At 39.4% G+C, this 21,347-nt stretch overlaps 1 protein-coding gene and 1 long non-coding RNA gene across 3 annotated transcripts in view; one reads left to right on the top strand and one right to left on the bottom strand.

The window, feature by feature from the left end:
* Positions 1 to 21,347, bottom strand: part of LOC139440972 (uncharacterized) — a 72,771-nt gene that overhangs the window by 45,301 nt on the left and 6,123 nt on the right. The window contains exon 2 of the long non-coding RNA XR_011651307.1: positions 17,055 to 17,205. This is a non-coding gene — a long non-coding RNA (uncharacterized lncRNA). The remainder of the gene's footprint in view (positions 1 to 17,054; positions 17,206 to 21,347) is intronic.
* The window catches only part of KLHL7 (kelch like family member 7), a 54,291-nt gene that overhangs the window by 30,421 nt on the left and 2,523 nt on the right, over positions 1 to 21,347 (top strand). For both annotated transcript variants that reach the window (XM_024563127.3, XM_024563128.4), the window contains 4 exons: positions 3,175 to 3,317; positions 17,375 to 17,615; positions 19,727 to 19,928; positions 21,173 to 21,270. In XM_024563127.3, coding sequence (XP_024418895.1) covers positions 3,175 to 3,317; positions 17,375 to 17,615; positions 19,727 to 19,928; positions 21,173 to 21,270 — 684 coding nt within the window. The remainder of the gene's footprint in view (positions 1 to 3,174; positions 3,318 to 17,374; positions 17,616 to 19,726; positions 19,929 to 21,172; positions 21,271 to 21,347) is intronic.

The raw sequence follows: 21,347 nt of genomic DNA, 5'->3' as shown, positions 1-21,347 counted from the left end.
GCACAAGCAGCAGAGACTCAGACTCTGGGGCCTGGGCAGAGCTACCCGGGGGAAGGAAGGCCTCTGGCCTCCCGTCTTCAGATTATCAGTTACCTTACTGCCACCTGACCTAGTGCTGCCTTTGAGACTGGGAGAAAAACAGAAAATAGACTAAAACTAAACCAAAAGAATTTACAACTAAAAGAAAATTAGTTATAAAAATGAAGAACACACAGCCACCACAAAGGGCCAGACCAAGTTCTTAACTCAGAATTTGCAAATGACAACACCAGACTCTTACAGGGACCCCTCCCAAAGGAACAGGCCTAAGGAGCAAGAAGTTCCTCAGGGGAACGGGCCAGAGTGCTTGTCCCCCATCCCTGTCCTTGGAGAGAAAGGCCTGTCAATGAAGGAACCCACATTCATGCTTCCTTCAGGGGTCAACACAGTTGGCCAGTCAGCCACTTCGCCCAGTGGCCTTTTCCCTCCTGTCTCTCTTTCCCTGCTACCTGTCTTATCTTGTTGGGAGATTATGTCCGTAGATTTCAAAGTGTACCTGTGACCTGTGTGGGACCCTCCGAGAGCAGTGACTCTCAAACTCCAGTGTTTCTGATTTGGAAGGTCTGGGGTAGTGTTCAATAATTTGGATTTCTAACAAGTTTCCAGGGAAACATACTTTAAGAACCACTGTCTTAGAGCAGAAGAGGTGGCAGTGATGTCAGCAAACTACACTCCATAGACTAAATCCAGTCTTGAGCCTAAGGATGGTTTTTAGATTTGTAAAGAACTGTAAAAAACAAATGAAGGATATGAGACAAAAACCATGTGTGACCTGCAGAGCCTAAAATATTTACTCTCTGGACTTTTACAGGAAAAGATTGTAGACCCTAACCTCAAGCATGCCCGAGCCTCGGCCCCTGAGATTTCCAGCTGTTCTAATGCCAAGTGCTTCCACTCAAACTCTGAAATAGAAGGGAATGCCAAGTACTGATACTGATTTGTATCCACTCACAAACTCTTCTCTACACCTGTCTTCTCCCAACTATAAAGGCCCAACACATCCTCATGAACAGCAATGTTTTGCCTGGGTTGGAAACTGTTTACCTTATTTTATTTTTTGGATCAATAATACTGCACATCATATACATGTCAAAAAGTATAAAAAGGGGCCTGGCTGGTGTGGCTCAGTGGATTGAGTGCTGGCTAGCGAACCCAAGGGGTGGCCGGTTCGATTCCCAGTCAGGGCACATGCCTGGGTTGCGGGTCAGGTCCCCAGTAGGGGGTGCACAGAAGGCAGCCACATATTGATGTTTCTCTCCCTCTCTTTCTCCCTCCCTTCCCCTCTCTAAAATATATATATTTTTTTTTTTTTTAAGTAAAAAGGTATATAGAGAAAACTAGGTCTTTCTGATAACCTTGTCCGCTACCCCTTAACCCCCTTAGTATGGAGATTACCATTATCATTTTGTGTATCCTTCCAAAGGTGGTCTTGAGTGTGTGCATACGGTCATTTACTTACATAGGCTTGTATAAATTAAATATATGAATAAGTATATATATGCATAAAATATAAACTTAAGTATAAATGGTATCACACTGTATACTCCTACATTTTTTTGCATTCCACATTATTTCTTGGACACTATTCCATGAAATAATGTAGATCTTTACCCTTCCTCATTCTTCCTAACAGCCATAATAATATTCCATTGTATGGGTGTACCATAATTTTTAGCCATTTCCCTGACAGTGAACTTCAGGCTGATAGACTCCTAAAAGGGGAATTACTGGCTCAAGGGTGTGTGCATTTGTGATTTTTGTGGGTCATGCTGTACTGCCCCCCAGAGAGGTTGTATCCACCCACATCCCCACCAGCAATGGATGGGGTGCTGCTTCCCTATACTTCCCCCTGTGTTCCAGATAGTTGTTCTTGGCCAATCTCATAAGTGGAAAAATACGATTTTAATTTGTATTCTGTAACTTAAGCATCTTTTCATATGTTGAAGAGTTGTTTATAGGTAGTTCATTTTCTGTGAACTGTGTTCAGATACTGAATCTAGTTTTCTGTTGCAGGTCTTAATCTTATTCATTAATAGGGTATCTTTTTATATTTGTCTTTTACATGATTTATAAATGTCCTAGTTTGCCATTGTCTTGATTTTTTTTTTTTTGCCATGCTGTAATTTAACTTAAAATCTTACATAGTTAACTCTGAATTTTTGTTTTCATGTGTCCTGTGGGGGGTTTTTTGTTTTGTTTTGGGGGTTTGTTTTTGTTTGTTTGTTTGTCTTTTCTTAGGCTTCCTCATTCTGGGCCTAATTTTTTTTAAGTATAAAAAATTCACTATTTTTTTAGTATATTTATGAGATTTTTTGCATATTCAAATACTCAATTGATTTTAAATTTACTCTGGAGTAAATATGAGGTGGGGGGGCAAATTTGTTGTCCATGTCATTGTCTACCATCATTTATTGAACAGCCTGCCTTCCCCACAGTGATGTAAAATGACACCTTAAAGGTTTTTAATTGTTAAGTGGCCCTTGACAAAATCCTAAAGGATCATGTTAGATTATAAGAGTTCTGAATCCTCACTGCATTTTAGAATCATCTAAGGCAGTACTTCTCAAAGTTTTATGTGCATCTGAATTACTTTGATACTTTGTTTAAAATGCAGGTTCTGATTCAGTAGGTTTAGGGTAAGTTCTAGAACTCAGTTCTAACAAACTCCCAGATGCAGAAGATACTGGTCTTTGAACCACATTTTAAGTGGCAATACCAGTGCTGAGGCCCTACCCCCAGGAATTTTTATCTACTTAGCCTGTGGTATGGCCCAGGCTTGGCTTCAGAGCTTTCCTACATGATTTCTAATGTGCATTTAAGATTGAGAACCACTAGGTTAGGAGATCTGAATTTCAGTCATTATTATTTTGGCAGCTATTGCTTGAAGAGCCAGATAACTCACTGGTAGGTAGTAAGTCAGTGGGCAATCAGCATAATGGTAATTACTGAGAAAAATGAATTGGTTAGAACTCAGATCCTCCTGCCTCTTCTCCCTCACTCTTTCCTTAAATGCAATAGAGGGATGATGGAAAAAACAGTTTGCACAAATAAAAGCACTATTATGTGTGGGTTTTTCTACTCCCAAGCATTCAAGTGCCTGAGATTCTTAAAGCATTACCATGTATTTTTCTACAGGTGGAATGAGGTATCATCTCCTGTCTCCGGAGGATCGAGAAGAACTGGTAGAAGGCACAAGGCCCAGAAGGAAGAAACATGACTACCGCATAGCCCTATTTGGAGGCTCTCAGCCACAGTCTTGTAGATACTTTAACCCAAAGGTAACTAATTTGTTTTGTTTTCTTTCTGAAAACTTTGAGCACATAAGCCACTACCTACCACCAGTTATTACTCATGCCTATAGAGATGTTGCTGTTATGATGTCCTTTCATGTACCTTATGAGATATATAGTTATCTTCATTTGACAAATTAGGAAATTGGGACTCAGTCAGATTTCAATTGTTTCCGTAATTGATCTGGAACGCTGCACAGTAACCACTAAAAAGAAAATGGAAAACTAGTTCTCCTGTCTTAACCTCATTTTGTTAACAGCGCCTTCCTTTCATTACAAGTCCTTACTTCTGTTATGTGCCATTTTCAATGAAAATATGCTTCTGGAGCTATATGTGTGTGGGGGTTTTTTTTAGTTTAGTAATTATGTTTTCATATGAAATGATACAGTCATTTTAGAAAAATTTGGAAAACCAAATTATCATAAAGAAGAAAGATGAAATTACCTTTAATCCCACCATCTAGAAATGATTACCAATTTTAATGTGTTTTCCAATACACATTATGCCAGTTGGGCCAGCAGAGCCTGAGTCATAGTTCTAGGGACACAATTTTTTTTTAAAGATTATTTATTTATTTTTATAGAAAGGGGGAGGGAGGGAGAGAGGGAGAGAAACACGGATCTGTTGCCTCTCACATGCCCACAGCTGGGGACCTGGCCCACAACCCAGACATGTGCCCAGACCAGGAATAGAACCAGCAACCTTTTGGTTTGCAGGATGATGCCCAGTCAACTAAACCACACCAGGCAGGGCTAGGGGCACAGTTTTTTAAATAGATAATTAATTATAACCTTAATAGAGTCCACTCACATTTCTACCCCTTGTTCCTTAGACCTGGGTTTTTTTTTGGCTGTGGGGGAGATAATACAATATTTTGCTGACAGTACATATACTGCTAGGACAGAACAAATACCATAGTCCTAAAAGATAGCATTCCAACCTGCAAGTTCATAACTGCTTTGAGTCTAAGCACATAAGGGTCTCTGTCATCATTCTGTAGGCCTGTTTTTGGTTGATGATAGATACCTGAAGAATCCAGAGCATCCTGTTGACATCAGGGTACCTGTCTGATCTTTCTCACTGGAGTGGGTCCTTGGAGGCATTTTGTACATTACGGTAGTGGTGGCATACAAGGAATTTATAAAAACACATGTGGTGGTGACATTAAGAGTGCAAAAGACCACAAAGGCCAATCCAAATCCAGACTATCAATTCCAGTGAGGGCAGGGTATTGTCCCTTCAACAATGGAAAGGTCCCAGTGTAGTGAGCCTGGTACTAACTAACTAACTGGTTTCCTCAAGGCATGGTAGCAGATCAAGGGCTCACGATTGGCTAATACTGCTGACAAAGTGGGCACTGGCCAGTAGGGACATTCACATTGACTTTAGGGTGGGGTTGTTCATTAGCTTCTATAGTCACTGGCTGACACAAGCCTCTGTCACTGGCAGGGTGGTCACTCATAAGGCCATTGAGCAAGTATCAGATTGAGGAGGGAAGATATAGACACAGCCCTGTCCACATGATGATTGAGAGACCTCGCTGTAGTCGTGGGCACTCTGGAAAGAATTCCTATTGCACACAAGTGTGTCCTTTCTGCATGGCCATCTACTTTCCTCAATTCTCCTCATCAGCAATCTTCCATCCTTGCTATTTCAAGTCTGCATCTCGTTTGGGTACACCATTAGCCACGTCTGTGAGTTGATATAACACTGACCAAAGGCTTTCCATCCTAAAACAGTATAATGGGCAGTGAAAGGAACTGCTTGAAATTTTGCCAAATCAGAACGTGTTTCTTCCATAAGGTTTCCCAGTACCACCCCTGCAGGGGCTGTAATGCTGTAGCGGTGCCCTTGTGACTAGAACTATCACAAATGAACCAAGCTCGGGTCTCTCAAATTATCACCTGATTATAGGGACTGCCTCTGTGAAGACATGACCCTGGTTGAGGGGGAAAGCCTACTGGTAAAGGTTGTAATTAGCCCATTCGGGTATTCTATGCCTTCGGGACCTCGATAAGCCCAGTCTTATTTTTACATGTCACATTATTGGTTAAAAGCATGCTATGTATAATTTGGTAGATCAGATAAAACTTCAAAAAGGATTAATGATATAATCACTTGGGTTCCTTGGGTGTCGGGCATTCACTGTCTGTTAGAACCTAGTAGCCAGCCAGAGCTGTTTACTGAGAAAATGGCACCTGTTTAATAGGTTGGCCTTGTTCCAGCGTCCCAGGGGCGTGCTTTGTGATCATACTGGGACATGCCTCAAGCTATATGCAGCATCCTGGTCAGCATCCTGATGCCCCAGGGTCACAGTGTAGCCTGGGCAGCCAAGTCATACCACGGAGCCTCTCCCACTTACAGAGAGTATACTCCTGCCCTAAGTTTTACTTGCAATTGGCAGCTCTTGGGTTTACCCAGTAAAAGTATAAAAGTAGGACACCCAAATATAGGATATGTGTCATCTATAATATGTAGGAGATTCTTGGGGCAGGCAAGCTATCCTTCATTTCCAAAGGGTTATACCAACATGCAGTAATCAGGGCTTGGCAAACTTTTTCTATGAAGGAGCAGATAATGTTTTGAGCTTTGTATACTAAATAGTCTCTGATGTAACTGTTCAACTCTGATGCCACAGCAAGAAATCAGCCATAAACAGTACATAAACAAATGGACATGGCTGTAATACAACAAAACTTTACTCACAGAAACAGGCAGAAGGCTGGATTTGGCATAGGCCTTGCCCTAGACCTCTGGGCATCTAGGGACTTTGAAGTAACCAACACTGTGTTCAAGGATAACTGCTTGTGAAGCACTTGTCTTACCAAGACATACAGGAAGGATCCTTTTCATTTCCTATTCTTCAGAACTCATGAGTATTATGAGCACCACTATAAGGAGACCAGCATGTGACTGACCGCTTTGGGGAAGGTGAGACAGACCAGGGCTCCTGAGGCTTATGGCATATAGCTAGAGAGAGATCCCCGAGGTCAGACCATGAAGTATTTTAGTTTTCTTGCCAGTTGAAAAGAAATTTTATCTACTGGTCTGTGTAGACAGTAGCAGAGATATTCATTAGCTGGAGTATTAGCTATATGCCAAGTTTTAGTGGTTGCTCAAAGACCACACCTGGCCTGGCTGCAGCAGTCACCCAGCTTGGCAGTTCCTCCTCTATTGTGGTAGAGAAGGAGGTCTCAGCAGCTTCTCCTTCTTATTATAATACTTAACGAATAACGCAGTGAGTGAACATGCTGCCAGATATCCAAAAGACCTCTTCAGGGAAGGAGGATCAGATTAGAATAGGTAAATACCTTCATATTTGGGCTTTCCCTTTTGGGCTGCTCTCAGCTCCTACATCTATCTCTGGTCCATTTCTCCATCTCCAGAGTATAGGCTGATTTTTTTTTAACTAAAGACATATTTGGCTCTTCTCAGTAGAAGACTGAGTACTGGCAGGTACCATGAGGCCTCATGGGCTATGCCATACAATCCAGTGAGCACAATGTCAGGGTACTTGAGAGGTTGTCACACCTGCACATCCATTTCACTCCAGGTCAGGTTAAGTCTGTGCAGTGGCTATTTAATTGTAGTATTTTTTTAATATTTCAGGATCCTCTGAAGAGCAGGAAATTTATAAATACATTCTCTTTTTTCCAAGTAAAAACTGAAATCATAGGAGCTTAAATTGTAATTCTATGAACCAGAGCTTCCACGTGTTGATAATAGTTATACCCAGCCTGTTTCCCAAAGCCTAATGTGCTGAATTTGATCGTTAAAAAGAATTAAACATGTTTTTATAGAAATGTTTTATCTTAAAATAAAGTAGATAGCTATTTTGATGTACAGAGGGACAAAAAGAATCCTGATTTCATTTAGGAGACAGTGAACACTGTTTCTAGAACAAGGCAAATGTGGAATGACTCTCAGCACTTTGTGTTTTAGTCTGTAGTTCTAACGCTTTCCTTGATTTTTTTTTTTTATTGGACAGTTGAAAAGAGATATATATTCTGCACCAGCCTGGAGACTGTAACTTCAGAATTCTCATTTGATGTCTTACCTTGCTCTTATAAATGGCCCATACTTACTGCTATTGTGTATACTCAACCACAAATTTTTAGGCTTCCAGTGGAAAAATTCAAAAAATTGAGAAAACAACTACCAATAAAAATACCCTCGTTCCATCAACTTTCTCTTATTCCTTGACCCTAACACCTTAGAATTTTATTACATTATTTATTAATGTTTCTATCGGAAATATCAGGCTATCCCTTCTTTTTCCTATAAAGCGTAATCTTGAAAAATTTGCATCATTTACTATTATTTGTATATAATATTTCAATATGAGTTGATTAGTCTTTATTCTGTCTAATAGTAAAACAATTGGGAAGGCTGATTTAATTATAAATTATTATTTACACTGAATCTCCCAAAGCGAACATAAGTATTATTAGTAATTATTTTATTTTAAAATTCCTGAACTTAATTTTTTACGAATGTTAAAATGGTTTTAATGATCATTAAATGGGACTCATTTTTGTGTGTTCCATCCCAGCCAAAAATGATCATTTTTATTGGAATGATCCCCTTCAAAGGGGACAATTTACGTATTATTACTTAATTAAATTATCCAGAAGTAAGCCCATATCCCTATAAACTATTGCCTTTAGATATTTTTTGGATATCACTTATGAGAGGAGGCAAATATTTGTATTAATTGCTGGTTAAAAAATGATAAGAAAGAAAATCTAAATATTTTTTCTGAGAATTGAGAAAAAATGAAGTCTTGGGTTACTGTATTGAATTGAAATGATATTGTTCTTGTTATGGCCCTTTTATAAAGCCTACTGAGCCTTCCCTTCCCCACCTATACCTGCTTTTTTAAAGTTTTCAAGTGCTTAGTGATTACTAAGCATTATTTATCTGTATCCAGCGTTCTCATCTCTTGGTGTTGGTGTTCTCAAAGAGTAGCATGGGAATGTCTTATGATATTGATGCCTAAATAAAAGTTGACTTACTTGACCAGTTTTTATTTGGACTCTTCTTGTCAATGAAATGATGAGCTCTGAGGGCTTAGATCATTGTGAGGGTCTAGGCTTACCATGTCCGTGTGGTAGAGAAACAGGAGTCTGTGCCCTCAAGAAATGGGGCTTCTGCTTATTGTCCGTCAGAACAAGCCAGGAGTAAGACCACAGGGTGAGGGTCAGAGCCTGTAAATTATAAAGACGGACAACCACAGGAACCATCATGCCTAGGTTTACCCTGAGTACATTCGCTTACTCAGAACTCAGAAGTAGGTTCATCACTGGAATTAGTGTCTGACCCAGCGTGGGAACAGGCACACCTCGTTTTATTGCACTTTGCTTTGTTGTGCTTGACATGTTGCATTTTTTCTAAAATGTAGACTACACCCTCCACCAGCAAAAAGATTACGAATTGCTTTATTGTGATGCTCTGAAACCAAACCTGCAATATCTCCAAGAATGGCCTGAACTCAAGTTTGTTAGGGTGAATAAACCAGTACAATTTTATGTAACATTTCACAGGCAGCTTTGTCTGTGGTTTTATAGGACTGGATTTAACTATAGATTGGCCCTAAATCAAGAGAAATGAAGTTACCTTCAAGTCAGAGTGCACTTTCCTGTTCGAAGTCTTGTTTATTTGAGGGATCACAATGCCTTTTCTCACAGTAACATGGCCACTCTCCCCCTTAAACAGGCCTGCACTGAGGAGACGGTCCCACTCTGCGGGCAGGGTGGGAACCAGCAGTTAGAGTGTATGCATACAGCTTTTAAAAAGCCTGTGCACAAAAGAAGCATAAAGCTTAAAGGCAAATGGTGTTACACTAAACAAGGCATTTATAAGAGCATCAGTAGTGCTTGCCCCCACAGAAGAGTATTGTAGAAGCAGCGCACTCAGGGAAAAGGTGAGCACTGCTAAAGTGGTCAGGAGCACCCCCCACGAATGGAATGCCCACAACGGGCAGCAGGCATCTCAGGCAGGTGGGACCCATGGCTCTGTGCCCCAGGACTGCCATTGCCGGAATACAAGTGTGGGTGGTCATGGGTGTCCCTTAAGTTTCCTAAGTCATCCATATAATACGCACCCAGTGGCAAAAAAAAATCTATGTTCTTTGCAGCTTATGCACAGTAAGTATGCCTCCCGCCTGATTGTGAGCAGTTTGGTAGACAGGTGGTCCTCACGTTCATGCAGAAGAGGTTAAAACCTACTCTGAGGTCAATCCTCGGAAGAGTGCTCTGCCTTTCTAGAATGTTTTCCGAAACAGGAACATTGAGAGCCTCCATTTTTGTTTTGTTTTTTTTTTCTTTTCAAGCATCTCCATAACAGACTGTTTTTGTTTTGTTCTAAAATCAACCTCAGCCACTCACACCCCACACAGGTACACGGCCTGAGGTTTTCATCTTCAGGGATCTGTTTCCTTTTGTGTTTAGTCACTGCATCTTCCAGAAACCCCAGGGAAATATGACTAACCATGGGAGGGATGACATCGGACTCATTCTCTGTAAGCCATGGCCAGCCGCAATTATGAATTAACCAATCAGTCCCCTAAAAAGGCTGGGAGAGCAGAAACAGAGCTGTAGGCATTTGACTGAGGGCTGTAAGTGCGAAGTGATGGGGAAAGCAGGAATGGTGTCTCTGTGCAGTGGTGCTTTAAGAGATCTAGCCATCCTGGAATTAACTGGAGGGTGGTAGGCACATGAATGCAGAGCCAGAAGGGTAAGAGTTAGGCTGAGAGTGACCAACAGGGAAAGGGATAAATTATCACTATTTGCTATTCCATGTCACTTGAAAATTACTGTCAGCTACCTTTAGTAATTGTTCATATGATGACCCAGAGGCACAATACTATCTGCCATGCCAGAAGTATTAAATCATGTTCAGATAGGTCTGGTGTGATTATTTTCTTTGAAAACTGGTGATCAGGTATAAGAGGTAATTATCCTCAGCTGTTATCAACCACAGAGCATGTTGTATGGCAACATGTGGTGTGGTTAGCTGGCTATAAAAGTATAGTTTAAACAAATGATATTTTGGCATATTACCAGTATTACAGCTCATCTAGAATTTGAAATGTGTGGGTTGAGTAGCATCAGGGGATGTAAAAGACACATACATCACAGTCCTGTCCTGTGCATGAGATGGACATAGAAGCATGAAGTGGTTACAGAGCACAGAGGCAGTTAAAAGTCCCCAGACAGGAAAGACACTGACCACCTTAGGGGTATGAGAGGAAGAGATCCCCTGGGTTGGATTTGTCCATGGAAGCTTCACGAGGGTTTTCTTTTGCCCCTTTTCTTTTAAGCAACTGTTTTGTAGAAAGAGCATTTCATGTCTAGGTATATGAGCTTAGTTAGGCAAGTCAGTTAGCCTTTAGTTTTCTGGTCCATTAATAAAAAGTTGAAATCTTAGTATTTGTGTGAATATCCACTATGTTCATTTAACTCCCTCTTTTTTTTTAAAATCAGTGTTCACCCAGGTTCTCCTTGCCATCCTTAGGTTTTCCATATTTAAATTTAAAAAGGCTCACCACCTTAATTCTTTTCTGTTTGCCTTCCCTAACTCTTCCACACCGCTCGGCCATCTGCATCATCTCCTGTACTCTGCACATCTGAGACAGAATAGATGTTTGTCCCCCTGGTGAGAAACTTCTATTAAATGAGTTATGTTACTGCATTCTGGGATTTTAGATGATCATCTAAAGTATGCTGTGCCTTCCTGCGCCAAGATTAAAAATTACTTCTAAAGACAGATCTTGGGTTGAGATAACTGGCAGGTGCCAGCACCGGAATGCTCCCTACTATCTCATTGATATTCTCCAGGAGAAGGGCTGTTACTGAGCGCAAGACCCATGTCAGGTTTCACTTTTGGACCAAGTTTCATTTCATACTTAAACTTCTGCATAGTTCAGTTTGAGTTTTGTCTTTTGGTGATAGGGTTTTAGCTTAAGAGTGGAGGGGTAGAACATTCTGTGACCTTCTAAAGCAGCAGTGATTCTTAATTAGTAATTCCCTTTGAGCTGGTCTCTGGCCTCACTTCAGAGTCCTTGCTAATTTTAACTAGTCATTAACAGCTCAGAAATACCCATTTATATATTCATTATTTTTAATTTTATCTGTCGGCTTAAAACAGCACAGTTATTTTCTGCCCACCTTCGACTGTGGACGCCCTTTTTTTTCCTAGCTACAATGCTATATTTCTTAAAGAACTTAAGTTACAAGAGTATTTCTCCTAATGGCTGATTATTAAATTCTGTGGACTTTGGGGGGATTAATATACTTCCAGGAATATTCGTGTGACTGTTGAAAATGAGTGCATTTCAAAATGAGTACAGCCTGTGAAATTACTTGGCACGATCAAGTGCTCTCTCCCGAAAACCCTGAGTGCCCTCACAAGAGTGAGTGCTATTTGGCAGGAAGGCAGAGACTGTTTCTGATTCCTCTTTTGTAGGTGAAATCCAGCCTCATAATATAACCCTTTAGGTTTTTCAGTTCTTAAAGCTTTAACTTAGTTTTAAATTTTACATTTTTATTAAAACACTTAACACTATTGTAAGTGTAAGGTGTCGTTTTCCTGTACCACACTTTTGGTGTTACTGGTCTGGTTGTTGTATTTACTTTTTCTGTTTAAAACAACCACAACACGTGCTCATTACAGAAAATTCAAATATAGCAAGACCTGAAGTAGGACGCCAAAGTGTTCCCAACACCAAGTGACATCATCAGTAGTTAGTGAACATCATTCCGGTCCTCTCATTTTACATATATGGCATCATACCATGCATGCTGTTTTGCAAAAATGTTTTGCTCTCAGCATTTATATTGCGGAGATATTTTCATGTCAGTGAAAATGCCATTCTTTTGAAGGGCTACAGAGTATTCCATCACAAATATACCATACTTTGTTTAATGCCTATCTTCTTCATGCACATTTGGCCTGTTTCCCATTTTGTCCTGTTACAATATCCCTGCAGTGAAACATCCTTGTATGTGCCAACTTTATACACTGTCCAGTGCTTCCTTTAGGGTAAATTCCTAGGAAAATAGTTGTTCTAGCAAAGGATAAAAATGGAAACTATTTAGATTTATCCCAAAAGTAGATGAAATCCCAGTCCCTAACTGTTCATCATTGGTCACAGGTCTCCCTGTTCCTCACCACAGGGCCAGGAGCCGTAGGGACAAGGTGCACACTGGAGTCTGTGTGACTTAAGGACGGCGCTGCAGGGAGAACTGGTCCAGGCTAGGAGTCGTGTCATATCTACAGCCTTTGACCTTTAGAAGGTCAAAAATGAAGGCGGCTCAGCTGGACAAGATACACTTTTCTACAAATGTGGCCGGTCAGCCAGTACAAACATTCTCTTAAACACGCTAAGCCCCGAGCCAAATACCACACCAAGACATGGGGGAAATCCCATGTTTTCAGACAACCTGTGGTTTTAGTGGTTGATCATTGTGTTTATAAGTGGTAAGTTGTGGATGGAGGCTGTGCAGGACCTCAGAGGCCATCCTGCCAACATCCTGAATTTACAGGTGAGATTTTACAGATGCCCAGGCACTTAGCTAGAAACACAACAGGAACAGGAAGAGCCCACATTACTTCACTCCCAATCCACTGTTCTTTCTTGGCTGCCATGTAAGGGGATTTTTAGAGAAGCAGGGTAGTGTAGGGTTTAGGAGCACCACTTTGGAGTCTAATAGATTTAAGATTTAGACTTAAATCTTGGATTCAACACTTCCTAACTTGTAACCTTCGACAAGATATGTAACATCTCTAAGATTTAGTTTTCTTATCTGTAAAATGAGGATATTACCTCATAGGTAATATTACCTTACTGAGGAAATAACGTAATGTTTTAAGATATTTCAACATAGTTCCTAGAAAGGCAAGTACTGAATAATGACTACATTCATAGTAGCTCTTTGTTATTGACACATAAATCATTTGGACCCCCAAAATCATTGGATTTTAGGGCTAAAAGGGAGGGGCCCTGAGATCACCCAGTTGTCTTGTTTTACAGATGAGGAAACTAACAGCCAGAGAGGTTAACTGACTTCTGTGAGACCCATAGCTCCTCCATACAGAGTCTAGCTCAGTGCCCAAGTTTACTAGTTCCTTAGAGCTGTGTTTTTTGTGACTTGTGAAATGAATGAAGCCAAAAGTGTTTCTATGTATTTTTCATGAATCTTCTAGGAATGTTCTGGCATCTGACATAAAACTGCTTTCGATATTGACTGTCACCATAGTTCTGTGATTTTATTTTTGACAGCCCTTAGAAACTGAGATAAGTCAGATACTGGCTTCAGAGAAAGTGTTTATAATTTGGTCATTTAAATTCAGGTTGACTCCTTGAGGTTTATGCAAGAAATCTTAAGGTTGTTTACCATTTTGTTAATTGTTCTTTCCTTTTTGCTAAGACCCTATCTTCCCTAATTTTGCTTGGCTTCCTCTCACAGTGATTCCAAATAAAGTTCTTAAGTCTTAAAAATAAAAAGTATTTCTTTCATTTTGGATTTTGGTTGTCTTGATTATTAAAACCAACATCTTGTAGTGTTTTTGTTTGTTGAGGATTCGTGAGTTTTCAGAATACAGATTATATAAAATCTGTTCTTACCCTCAAGAAAAAGAGTATATAGACTGATGTGTTTGCCTTGAGGCATTTAGAGAGACAGTGACAGGCCCTCCGCTCCAGCAGTGTGTTACTCGCCTGTAGCATTGCACTGCAGCTGGGAAGTCACCCAGGACAGGGCGTAGTGGAGCGCTCCATTGCCAGTGTGGTGGGGATTCACAGCGGGGAAGTCGGAGAAACCAACAAAACGAAAAGGAGTCTTGAACTTGAAAAACAGTCTGCAGTGTGGTATATTACGGCAGAGGCCAGAAAAGCTGACCAGGACAGGGGAAGACTGGACTTTCCACAAGGGAGTTCTGCACATGTGTGTGTGTCCTTCCACTTGTGTCTTGTCCAAGCTTTCCGCTTGCCCTATTTTCATATATACTCAGCAGCTAAATGCAGAACCTTGTGCAGACTAGGCAAACTCAACTGAGCTTAACTAAATTAAATTCTATTTCTAGGGTGACAGTTCCCTGCCCCACACACACACTGTGACTCTAGTGCCATTTGTCCGTCTTCTTGCTAACCAGAAAGCTCATGTCCCTCTAGCCTGCCCTGTAGCCTAGGCGTGCAAGGAGCTGTAAGTGACCCTCACCTGCAGGCCCCAGGTTAGGAGTGGTCCCATCACTAGGATAAGATCCGGCCCTCACACCCACTGAGCTGCCAATCCTTCCTTCCCATCTATTTTTCTCCCCTCAACTCCACACATCACCTCCTAGGCAGTGGAACAGTTCCTAAAGGGCAGACATCGAATCACCTTATCAGTAGTCTATTTCAGATGAGGGATATCAGGTAGATTGGAGGAATTAAATAGACTTCCCAGGGAGATCTACCTACACACACACACACACACACACACACACAAATCATAAGCTTCCCTCCCGGGACAGATACAAACAACCAAAGCCAGAGATATGTTCAAACACAGGTGTGCTTAACACCTGCCAGACAGACATAATGAGCCCAGATGTAAAGCATTAACTTTTAGCTGAAATAAAGTCCATTTTACATTCTAGGTAGAAATTCTTGCAAAGATCATTTTACTTTCTGCCTAGAAGATGAACTATTAGGCAGGATATCATATAATATAGTGTTTATCAAGTTTAGTGTCTAATGTGTACAATGACCAAAGAATGACAGTATTCGTTTAAAAACTTGAGGATTTCTAGAGACATCAGAGCCTGCAAGTAACCAGAAGCATGTGCCTATTCTTGTATCACACACACTTGCTACACACACAAAGGTTAATCATTTTCCCTACGGGCTTATAGTTTCAAAAGAGCAATTTATTTTAATTCTTAAACTTGAAGCCTTGTGTGACAGGTACCTATGAGCACCCATCAATTCCCTACTCAAATCCCTGAGTGAGATTAGAAAGTTAGAATTATTCTGTTACCAAACTCTTTGGAATTCATTCTTTAGACCCTCATATCCTAGCATCTAAATGTTTAAGCTGATCTAGCTGAAAGAAAAGAAGTATTTTGTTTGTTTTAATCCCAGCTTCTACATGGGCAGTTATTTTTAATTTGAAGAGTAGTAGGTCTTGGAGATAAACCAATTTTCTCATCCTAAAATTAAATAAGGGAAAACATGGAAATAATGTTCTTGAGGACAGCTTTAGAAACTATGGAAGAGTTGCCATATTGCTTTCTGATAATAAATAGCAATATGTTGGATGTAAGAGTGGCAGGACTTGAGATCCTCTGAGTTATTCAATGTCCATTGAGTAAAACTGAAACTTTGAGAAGGTGTTATGTTTATCCCATAGTTTTGTGTGCCTACTAATACACATACCACTCAGTAAGCTAGGGGGACGCATAGATCCTAATTTAAGAATAAAAAATGGATTAAGGCTTTATTTTTCTGGTCACCTAAAAAGCAGAATGTTTATCATCACTAGGAGTCAAGGTATTCTACATCAGGGACCTTAATAAAACTTACTTCCTATGATACTTTGACCTAATCTAATGAATGCCTGAAACGCGGGATACTAGCGTGGTATCAGTTGATTATTTTCCCAAAGGGAATGGAACACTAATAATCATACACACTGCTTTATTCAGTGAGACTGGCAGTTGTTTGGATTTCTGCCTGACCCTTATTATCTTCAACCACTTTCCGAAAGCAGCAGGAACACTGTAGCTTCCTCACTTAATGAGGGAGGATCCAAGATTCTGTGACTTTGGGTGCATCCCCCAGACATTTACATGGGAGAAGGGCGCAGGCATCCGTGGATGTCATCTAACACGGTGAGGAAACAGTGTACTGTGAACAGGCCTTACTCTGAAGCACTGATAGGTGCCCATTTCTAACTGCTGGGAAGAAGAAAGTGAATTTCCAGACTACTCAGAACAGACTACAGTGGTACCCCTTTTTCACAGTTTCACTTTCTGCAGTTTCAGTTACGGTTAACCATGGTCTGAAAATATTAAATCGAACTATTAATTCCAGAAATAAACAATTCCTAAGTCATGGCTCAGGGATCCTCCTTTTGACGTTTTGTCAGAAGGTCAATAGTAGCCTAACACTATGTCACAATGCCTGCATCGCTCACCTCCCTTCACCTCATCATGCAGACATGCTACCATCTCACCTCATCACAAAAGGGTGAGTACAGCACAGTGAGACATTTTGAGAGACTCCACATTCACTCCACTTTTACAGTATATTATTGTAATTATTCTATTGTTATTGTTAATCTCTTACTGCACCTAATCTATAAATTAAACTTCATCAAAGTATGTATGTATAGGAAAACATGCAGTATGTATAGGGTTCAGTACTATCCATGGTTTCAGGCATCCACTGGGGGTCTTGGAACAAACCCACCGTGGATGATGGGAAACTTACTGTACTCAAGTATTTCATGGTAAGTATCACAGCTTTAAGCATCCGGCTGAATACACTGACTCAATTGAATGTTTACAGAAAATTAATATCTCACAGAAGTCCACAAAATATTTTCTAGCTTTAGACATTAGTAAGATAATGGCAGTTTCAACTTCATATTAACCATCGATTCTTTATAACACTCTATACATCTGACAGGGAAGGTATTGAGGATATTTGGAAAAAAGCTTGTTTAAAATAACAAACCTACCGTACTTGTGTTAGAATCTTCCTGTATTATCCTCAGTACCAGCAGGAATAGAAGACTAGATGACGACGATACATGCAAATGTATTAAAGTTCATTTCAGAGCCAGAAAGGACCCAAACCAGCCACTCTTCTTCTTGCCCTCTGCCAACATTCTGAAAAATCACACAGATTAGATTAATAGTCTCAAGCCAAACATTTTTATATGTACTCTACTAAATTAACATATTCTTGTATTTTGCATTTTTCCAACTACATCTTTGCTTTATCCTTTTTGATTATATTTTTCCATCACTGAAAGCTTCCTGTCCTTTTCTATTACAGGATTATAGCTGGACAGATATTCGCTGCCCCTTTGAAAAACGCAGAGATGCAGCATGCGTGTTTTGGGATAATGTTGTATACATTTTGGGTGGCTCTCAGCTTTTCCCCATTAAACGAATGGACTGCTATAATGTCGTGAAGGATAGCTGGTATTCCAAACTGGGACCCCCAACACCTAGAGACAGCCTGGCTGCCTGTGCCGCAGAGGGAAAAATTTATACATCTGGCGGTTCCGAAGTCGGTAAGGACTTGACTCATGTTTCTGTTTGGGGCACATGCTTTAAAGCCGAGTATCTTGGCTTTCATATTTAAATAAACTGTTGCTGTTAATTGTTCAGATACTTTTTGACATAATTTAAATGCATATGTTACATTTTGGAGCCCATTTCCCTGAAGGCTTACTTTACTCCTTTAAATGTTTATAAGAACTTCAACTTCCTAGATTATATTAATTGTCCATTTTTGTCTGACAAAGCTTTCATTGACAGCATCTGGATTTTTGTTCTAGGTTAGTTGTTTTTGATACATAGTATTATTTGCTTTAAAGATTTCAGAGTTTCGCTTACTTAGAGACCCTTTAAGACCTCTTTACTACATTCAAGCTTTTAAAATTTGTATTATCTTTCCTTTCTTTGCATCATAAAAAAAAAAACTAAGAATGAACTTTTTATTTGCTTCATTCTTTACTTAATGTAATAACTGATAGTGGTATTTTATGCTCATTGATCAGAATAGTTAGGTATGGAGGTAAAAACCTTTCTTGGTATTAAGTGTCCAGTAGTGGTCTTTTTCAAAATGAATAATTTTTTTCTTTGTTCTATTTTTATTTTTTAATTATAATTGATATTCATTATCATACTAGTTTCGGGTATACAGCATGATGGTTATATATTTATGTAACTTAGAAAGTGATCCCCAACCCCAATAAGTCTAGTAATGAATAATTTGTCTAAGTGAATATTCTAGGTGAAGACTAGACACATAATAGCTTTTATATGCTTTCACCTTTTCAAGTAATTTCTTTAGCCAAATGATGGGCTGATAAGGAAAACTAGGAAGACTGAGTAAACCTAAAATATGTAATTTACATGTTAAGTCTTTGTATTTTCTTTGATAATTTTTATATTAGCCCAAAGAATATTTTACTTCTGTTCTGCATATTTGTTTTAAGCTTTTACCCGTCCCAGATAAGTACAAGAAAAAATATGATTTCCTAAATGTGATTTAAGAGGTGATTTTTCCCCGTGTTTAAAAGCATTTTTTACAGAATGTCTAATATCTTATATTTCAAATACAGTAAATGCTAAAAAAGATACAAATTAACTGTTCTATAAATACACTTTTGTAGCAAGTATCATAAATAACTTCATTTACTCTTAAGTCAGTTTTTTACTTGCATAGATTTTTATTTCTGCTATATTACTGTATATTTCCCCTGATGTCTACCAATTAAATCTACCAAATTGGAAACATTTTTTAAAAAGGAAGTTATTGTTAGTTACGGCCATTGCTCTTTCTGTTTGCTACTTTCTGATCTTTGCTTTTTGTGCACTTTGGTTGTGATTGAGAATAATAAGGGTGGCAGTGTTGTTACTGTTGTTTTTTAGTAGTAGCAAAATTCAGAAAAGGGCAGATGAGAAATAATTTGGTCAAGTTCTAACTTCTCTTTTCTTGGAAGGAAGAAAAGCACTTTGATAGTATCATTTCTGAAACTTTATTGGGCTCCTATAATATGCAGAAGTTGAAAAACAGAATATATGTTTTGCCATTAAAAGGTATAATCAAAGTACACCAGAAACAGAGGGATTCCTTGAGCACTCAGGAACGAATCAGCGTGACTTCAGGGCTTACCCACACAGCCACTGCTCTTACCCAGGAAGAGCAGTTTGTTAATGGTGCTGTTAGTGGCTGTTATAGAATATTAAATGATAAGCTTCAGAACATTATCAGATAGTAGTTTTTGTATTTTAAGGTATGGTTTTCCATCTGTAAATAGTTAATAGCCTTTCCCCTCTGTATAAACATTTCAAGGTTGGTAATTCCTATCGTGTATAACTGGGCTTGAGGGCATACATAAAGTTTCTTATTTAATTTTCTTTAAAATCAAACCAATTTCTTTTTCTAAAATTTAATTACCAATAAATAAGTCTCCCCAATATATCCTTTTGTGAATATTTTCCAAGGTCTTCACCAACTATTCCTACATGTTGCTGCTGTTACCAATTGAGTATAGAAAAGACTCTATAACCCTAAATTCTTTCTTCCAGCCACTGACTCGACCCTACAGTCAGCTCGCCCGAAGCCCACATACACACACGCCAGCAGGCATGATGGGGCCCTCTTCTCTTACAGGAAACTCGGCTCTGTATTTATTTGAGTGCTACGACACGAGGACAGAGAGCTGGCACACCAAGCCCAGCATGCTGACCCAGCGCTGCAGCCACGGGATGGTGGAGGCCAACGGCCTCATCTATGTTTGTGGCGGGAGCTTAGGGAACAATGTTTCTGGCCGTGTGTTGAATTCCTGTGAAGTTTATGATCCTGCCACAGAAACGTATGTATGAATTTAAAACTCTTATTTCACAGTATTGTATTCTGTAAGCTCGGTGGAAGAACATGTCAAAATGCAGAAGGAGCCTTGTATTAAGAATGTACATACACTTTTAAATGTGCCAAGGTCAGGGGCATGTTTACAGCCTGGACCCTTCCTACACCTTAAGAAATGGCTTCCCCTTGTACCCTGTGGGAGCCCCTCCCTTTCCCTTCCTTCTTGCAGGAAGGGTGAACAAGAAGGAAAACTCTTGTGCTCAAATGTTATGTTTAGGAAGTAATTGCCAGACTACAAAACATAGAAGTTTTCCACTCCAGCTACTGCTTTGTTAAAATTAACAGCAACATTTTCATTATAAAGTATGGTCATGTGCATTTATTTATTTATGCTTCCCATCTGCTTTTAAAGGATTTAAGGAAGCATAATAACTCCTTTCCCAAATAAAAATGCAGTTACAAGGGGGTTTTTATGCATATTTTGTTCAACTGGTTACCAATTTTAGGAATATAATTGAAAACAATGTATCTTGAATCTTGTCTCTTTCTAGTGTTTAGACTAGGAAATCTCTTGAGATCATCAGGTTTATTAAGAGATCACAAGAGTTTTGGTGCTGCTCTTTGGCACAACATTTAAGCTGAACATATTTACCCAATAACTTATTCTGGTAAGAGAAGAATAATCCTATAAAAAAGCAAGTGAATTTTCTTACTCAAGATGAACAAAAGGTCTGACTGGGATTTCATCTGTGTTCATTTCCTCACTAGTTTTATGTCACTGTATTTAGCACCACCCCTACTACTCAATAATTAGCACATTCCCTAATTTGCCAATTTGCTAGAGGCCCATGATAAATTTGTGTTTTACTTACTCATACATACATATTAATTAAAACCACATGTGACACTATTTGTACTTTATAGTCTCTTATGTATCTTTCCCTTCATTTTTGTTACTATTTTACAAGTCATTGTGAACTACATGAAGTGGATTTCTTCCAAAGACATGTCAGTAGTCTCCAGATATCCTTTACAGTTCATATCTTGTCAGAGTTGAAGGGTAGAAAATCCATATTTACCCATCTATAGATAAATTGCTCTAAACCACTGTGAAGCTTTTGTTTTCTAGCCTTCCAGATGTGTGTGTTTGTGTGTGTGTATACATATGCAACTGGTCTTTCTTATAAATCAGTATGAGTCCTTTTATTGCCTGTGAACAAGCACACTGAAACCTTTCTTTTCTTTTCCCAGATGGACTGAGCTGTGTCCAATGATTGAGGCCAGGAAGAATCACGGACTGGTCTTTGTGAAAGATAAGATATTTGCTGTGGGTGGTCAGAATGGCTTAGGTGTGTGATGTCACTTCACTGGGCAACTTTCCCAATGAGTTTGCTTATTATTTTCTTATCTTAAATTATGGAAACAT

The sequence above is a fragment of the Desmodus rotundus genome, chromosome 6 (assembly GCF_022682495.2).
Source record: "Desmodus rotundus isolate HL8 chromosome 6, HLdesRot8A.1, whole genome shotgun sequence".
NCBI lineage: Eukaryota > Metazoa > Chordata > Mammalia > Chiroptera > Phyllostomidae > Desmodus > Desmodus rotundus.
This window is presented reverse-complemented; position numbering and strand designations above follow the sequence as displayed.